The sequence below is a fragment of the Aethalodelphis obliquidens genome, unplaced genomic scaffold (assembly GCF_003676395.1).
Source record: "Aethalodelphis obliquidens isolate GAN/ISIS:26980383/991018 unplaced genomic scaffold, ASM367639v1 scaffold69, whole genome shotgun sequence".
Taxonomy (NCBI): Eukaryota; Metazoa; Chordata; class Mammalia; order Artiodactyla; family Delphinidae; genus Aethalodelphis; species Aethalodelphis obliquidens.
The window spans coordinates 1,415,888-1,422,380 of record NW_020838013.1 but is presented as its reverse complement, the minus strand read 5'-3'; the positions used below and the strand labels follow the sequence as shown (position 1 = coordinate 1,422,380).

Below are 6,493 nucleotides of genomic sequence, written 5' to 3'. Positions count from 1 at the left end.
ATCTATTTGTATCATCTTTAATTTCTTTTATCAGTGTCTTGTAATTTTCTGCATACAGGTCTTTTGTCTCCTTAGGTCGGTTTATTCATAGATATTTTATTCTTTTTGTTGCAGTGGTAAATGGGAGTGTTTTCTTAATTTCACTTTCAGATTTTTCATCATTAGTGTATAGGAATGCAAGAGATTTCTGTGCATTCATTTTGTATCCTGCTACTTTACCAAATTCATCAATTAGCTCTAGTAGTTTTCTGGTAGCATCTTTAGGATTCTCTTTGTATAATATCATGTCATCTGCAAACAGTGACAGCTTTACTTCTTTTCCAATTTGTATTCCTTTTCTTTCTTTTTCTTCTCTGATTGCTGTGGCTAAAATTTCCAAAACTATGTTGAATAATAGTGGTGAGAGTGGGCAACCTGGTCTTTTTCCTGATCTTAGTGGAAATAGTTTCAGTTTTTCACCATTGAGGACGATGTTGGCTGTGGGTTTGTCATATATGGCCTTTATTATGTTGAAGAAAGTTCCCTCTAAGCCTACTTTCTGGAGGGTTTTTACCATAAATCGATGTTGAATTTTGTCAAAAGCTTTCTCTGCATCTATTGAGATGATCATATGGTTTTTCTCCTTCAGTTTGTTAATATGGTGTATCACATTGATTGATTTGCGTATATTGAAGAATCCTTGGATTCCTGGGATAAACCCCACTTGATCATAGTGTACGATCCTTTTATGTGCTGTTGGATTCTGTTTGCTAGCATTTTGTTGAGGAATTTTGCATCTATGTTCATCAGTGATATTGGCCTGTAGTTTTCATTCTTTGTGACATCTTTGTCTGGTTTTGGTATCAGAGTGATGGTCCCTGACTTCTGACTATACTACAAAGCTACAGTAATCAAGACAGTATGGTACTGGCACAAAAACAGAAATATAGATCAATGGAACAGGATAGAAAGCCCAGAGATAAACCCACGCACATATGGTCACCTCATCTTTGATAAAGGAGGCAAGAATATACAGTGGAGAAAATACAGCCTCTTCAGTAAGTCGTTCTGGGAAAACTGGACAGCTACATGTAAAAGAATGAAATTAGAACACTCCTTAACACCATACACAAAAATAAACTCAAAATGGATTAAAGACCTAAATATAAGGCCATACACCATCAAACTCTTGGATGAAAACATAGGCAGAACACTCTATGACATAAATCACAGCAAGATCCTTTTTGGCCCACCTCCTAGAGAAATGGAAATAAAAACAAAAATAAACAAATGGGACCTAATCAAACTTAGAAGCTTTTGCACAACAAAGGAAACCATAAACAAGACCAAAAGACAACCCTCAGAATGGGAGAAAATATTTGCAAATGAAGCAACTGACAAAGGATTAATCTCCAAAATTAGAAGCAGCTCATGCAGCTCAACATTAAAAAAAAAACAACCCAATCCAAAAATGGGCAGAAGACCTAAATAGACATTTCTCCAAAGAAGAGATACAGATTGCCAACAGACACATGAAAGAATGCTCAACATCATTAATCATTAGAGAAATGCAAATCAAAACTACAATGACATATCACCTCACACTGGTGAAAATGGCCATCATCAAAAAATCTAGAAACAATAAATGCTGGAGAGGGTGTGGAGAAAAGGGAACCCTCTTGCACTGTTGGTGGGAATGTAAATTGATACAGCCACTATGGAGAACAGTATGGACGTTCCTTAGAAAACTAAAAATAGAACTACCATGCCACCCAGCAATCCCACTACTGAGCATATACCCTGAGATAACCACAATTCAAAAAGTGTCATGTACCAAAACGTTCATTGCAGCTCTATTTACAATAGGCAGGACATGGAAGCAACCAAAGTTTCCATCAACAGATGAATGGATAAACAAGATGTGGCACATATATACAATGGAATATTACTCAAAAGGAACGAAACTAAGTTATTTGTAGTAAGGTGGATGGACCTAGAGACTGTCATACAGAGTGAAGTAAGTCAGAACGAGAGAAAAAAACACCATATGTTAACACATATATATGGAGTCTAAAAAAAAAACAATGGTCATGAAGAACCTAGGGGCAAGATGGGAATAAAGATGCAGACCTACTAGAGAATGGACTTGAAGATATGGAGGGGGGAAAGGTAAGCTGGGGCAAAGTGAAAGAGTGGCATGGACATATATTCACTACCAAACGTAAAATAGATAGCTAGTGGGAAGCAGCCACATAGCACAGGGAGATCAGCTTGGTGCTTTGTGACCACCTAGAGGGGTGGGAGAGGGAGGGTGGGAGGGAGGGATACGAAAGATGGAGGAGATATGGGGACATGTATATGTATAACTGATTCACTTTGTTATAAAGCAGAAACTAACACACCATTGTAAAGCAATTTTACTCCAGTAAAGATGTTAAAAAAAAAAGAAACAGTCCCATTTACTATAGCATCAAAAACAATAAAATAATTAAGTATAATTTTATCCAAGGAGATGAAAGATCTGGACACTGAAAACAAGACTTTGATGAAAGAACGTAAGACACAAATAAATGGAAAGATGACCCAAGTTCATATTAGAAAAATTAGTATTTTTACAATGTCCATAGTATGCAAAGCCATCTATAGATTCAGTGCAATCTCTTTCAAAATTCTAATGACATTTTTCACAGAAATAGAAAAACTATCCTAAAATTTATGTGAAATCACCAATGACCCTAAATAGTCAAAGCAATCCTCACAAAGAAGATCCAAGCTAGAAGCATCACACTTTTGATTTCAAACTATACTACAAAGCTATAGTAATAAAACAGAATGGTACTGGCATTAAAATAGACCATAAACCAATAGAAAAGAATTATGATCCCAGAAATTAAGTCTTCAGATACCATATGTGGTAAAGAAGCCAATAACAGTGTCTTCAGTAATGGTATTGAAAGAACTGTATAATCACATAGAGAAGAATGAAGTTTGACCCCTATATACACAATTGAAAAAATTCACTCAAAATGGATTAGACTTACACAATACCCTGAAACAGTAAAATTCCTGGAAAAAAAGATAAGGACAAAGCCCTTGACATTGGTCTTGAAAACAGTGTTTTGGATATATTAGCCTTCTGGACTGGCATAAGGGTACATCTCATTGTTTTCATTTGTAATTCTCTAATGATTAGAGATGTTATGCATCTTTTCATATACCTGTTCACTATTTCTATGTGATCTTTGGAGAAATACCTATTGATTTCCTTTGCCCATTTAAAAAGTCAGGTTATTTGTGGATTTTTTGCCATTGGTTATAGTAGTTCCCTGTAAATTTTGGATAGTAACTCTTTATCAGCTATATGACTTTCAAATATTTTCTCTCATTCTGTAGGTTTCCTTTTCATTTTGTTGATCATTTCCTTTGGTTTGCGAAGTTTTTTAGTTTGACGTAATCCCACTTTGTTTTTCCTTTTCATGATGGTGTTCAGAAGCTTTTTAGTTTAAAATCTTTAGCTTTGCTATAAGGCTCCCTCTTCTTTCCTTAAGTTTCCACACTCATCACCTGTCATAACCCACTTCCACACACAGCCACACATATCTATCACCCTATGCCCATGTAAAGAGATCAATCAGCATTTTACTGTGAATCATCATAAAGGGTTCAGTTGGAAGACTGGCCAATATGAGCACTCTGACCCTGAAATCTTTTATGAATGACACTGAGGTGATACATTCAGAGTCCACAATTTTCAGCTGTAGGATTAAATGCTGTTAGGCTTACAGACAACAAGGGATACTTTAAGCCTTTCACCTCCCCTACAGGAGACTTGCATGTATGGCTGCCATGGTTGTCCTCTTACTTTCAAATGATTACTGCCAGGCGCAGAATAACCCAAAGCTCTCACACACAAGTTATAACAGCAGGGGTCTACAGATTAATTACCTTACATGTTTGCAAGTATTACCTCTAACGAGGCTTTTTTTTTTTTTTTTACAGAATCAAACATCCAGATTATAGCCACGACATGTCTTAATTCAACTTCAGTACCAAATAACAAAGCACCAGGTTTCATAGAATGAATACTAATTACAGTGGGGTAACCACAGCATGATGACTGATGTAGGAAGCCACAGCATTTAGCTCACTGAATCTGTAAGGTACTTAATATAGAAGCTATGGAAAAGGCCTGCATTCCTTTTACTTCCCACTGGCAACTCCTTCTCATCTTTATAAATGAAGTTTAGGGCAACTTGCCTCTAAATGCTGTTCTGAAATGTTCCCAGATCTCATAAAGAGGTCATTTCTGTCTCCAGTACAGAGAGCTCTGTGGCAACAAAATGGCATTTATCACAATGAGTCTAATTCTGCATTTCCATCTATAGCTGCCTGGGAACCAAGGCAACCCACAACAGTTTAAATTGTATACTGGGGGAACTCGATAAAGACTTCTTTATGAAACAGTTAATCATAAACTGTGAAAACACCACAGAGGAAGGGCAGCAGTGCGCTAGAGACACTCATCCATCTGAGAGATGGCCATATATGAGGCCCCACACCAGCATTCCAGCCATGAATTGGGATTGAACCACTGGTTTCTGTGACTGATGATCACATACGAGGTCCCACCGGAAGAGAAGGAAACCAGCACAGAGGAGCTTCACATCATCTTGTATCCCTTGATGTGCACTGACTCCAATAGCCCTCAGTGAACACACCCTCTGGCTTCCTTTACTACCTCTACTCATCTGAATCATTCATGTCTCAGCTTAAGCATATATTTTCTAGAATTCCTCAGCTAACTCTCCTAGGTTATTTTGGGGCCAATCTTTACATTCACTTAGCACTGCATACCTCAGTAGACCTCAATATTTGCACACATTGAAAACACTGAAGTTTTTTTTTTTTGAAGATGTTGGGGGTAGGAGTTTATTAATTAATTTATTTATTTTTGCTGTGTTGCATCTTCATTTCTGTGCGAGGGCTTTCTCTAGTTGTGGCAAGCGTGGGCCACTCTTCATCGCGGTGCGCGGGCCTCTCACTATCGTGGCCTCTCTTGTTGCGGAGCACAGGCTCCAGACGCTCAGGCTCAGTAGTTGTGGCTCACGGGCCTCGTTGCTCCACGGCATATGGTATCCTCCCAGACCAGGGCTCGAACCCGTGTCCCCTGCATTAGCAGGCAGATTCTCAACCACTGCGCCACCAGGGAAGCCCCACTGAAGTTTTTTTCCGACACTGATTCCCAGATTTCACACCCAGAGTGAAATGCACTCCGATCTGTTTCTCAGACAAGTAGCAGGACATGGAATTTTTTTAAAAACTAACAAATAGTTGCAATTTGCAACTAGGTTGAGAGCAAATGACCAGGAATAACTTCCCACAATTTATATCAAGTACTTATCCACCCAGCAATCTTCACATTAAATGTAAAGCTTTGTGATAGTAAAATTCATGTCGAGTTTGTTGATTTCACTGTCATCAATTGTGCTGTAAGTGCTTGGCCATTCAATAGATAAGCAATCACTTTTCCCAAAAGAATGAAGGAGAGGTGGCTACATTATCCACTCAGCAACTGAACAGTTGAACTGTGTTTATTTTATGCTATTGTAAACACCCATACCATGAACTCACGAGAGGTAAATGGGGCCTTTACCTCAGTCACGATGGTGGAGGAGAAGGAGCTTCGGTCATACACCCAGACGCCCATGCAGGGCTCCGTGTCCAGGTCAGTCATGTTAGGGAAGGTCCCATTCAGGTGAAGGAGATGCCACTGGGGGAGGAGGAAATGATGGCATTTCTCTGGTTTCAAGCTAGCATCTAACGGGATGGAGATTCTCAGGAGGACATCAGGGCTGAGGGTCCCAGTGTCATTATCAGAGACAGTGCCATTATCAAGGATGTGGACCCAGCAGCGATGACCAGGAATGGCTGCAGTGAAATTCTCCAACAGTAGATGACAAACTACTATCATGAGAGAAGGAAGAATTAAAACCAGCTGAAGGGGCTTCCCTGGTGGCGCAGTGGTTGGGAGTCTGCCTGCCGATGCAGGGGACGCAGGTTCATGCCCCGGTCCGGGAGGGTCCCATATGCCGCGGAGCGGCTGGGCACGTGGGCCATGGCCGCTGAGCCTGCGCGTCCGGAGCCTGTGCTCCGCAGCGGGAGAGGCCACAACAGTGAGAGGCCCGCGTATCGCCAAAAAAAAAAAAAACAACCAGCTGAAGGATCTGGAAGTTCCCCAGGTCACCAAATTCATCCAGGAGTTCCTCAAAGGCCATTGTGTACAGGTGATCCTCACGAAGAGTCAGGATGACTTTAGCTACAACTTCAAAGGGAGAAAAACATTTCCTTTCACTAATTGACACTAAGTCTATGTGACCTCACACCAGTTTCTCATCACTGGTTCCTGTGACCTCACTACTGCAACAGAGCAGTGGAAGCAATTTCCCCAGTCCTTTTGGAATCAGGAGGTATTTCTTCTTTAGAAAAGTCACAGAGAAAATAATTTACCAAAGAT

The 6,493-nt window shown here is 39.9% G+C and overlaps 1 protein-coding gene across 1 annotated transcript; it reads right to left on the bottom strand.

Annotated features, from left to right (window-relative positions):
• Window positions 1–4,499: 4,499 nt before the first annotated feature.
• LOC113611218 (solute carrier family 22 member 24-like) lies at window positions 4,500–6,254 on the bottom strand. The gene is made up of 3 exons (XM_027089878.1): window positions 6,192–6,254; window positions 5,637–5,974; window positions 4,500–4,611 (listed from the first exon to the last, which is right to left on the bottom strand). Exons 1-3 carry the CDS (start codon window positions 6,252–6,254, stop codon window positions 4,500–4,502), a joined length of 513 nt encoding a protein of 170 aa, XP_026945679.1.
• Between the last annotated feature and the right edge of the window lie 239 nt (window positions 6,255–6,493).

Excerpts from the sequence above, each read along its gene's own strand:
- LOC113611218 (XM_027089878.1), bottom strand. The coding sequence starts at position 6,254 with ATGGCCTTTGAGGAACTCCTGGATGAATTTGGTGACCTGGGGAACTTC. Across the intron at positions 5,975-6,191 it reads ACTTCCAGATCCTTCAGCTG|CTGGTTTTAATTCTTCCTTC; the intron begins GTTGTTTTTTTT and ends AAGCCCCTTCAG. Across the intron at positions 4,612-5,636 it reads TTCTCCTCCACCATCGTGAC|CCGGTGGGACCTCGTATGTG; the intron begins TGAGGTAAAGGC and ends TTTCCTTCTCTT.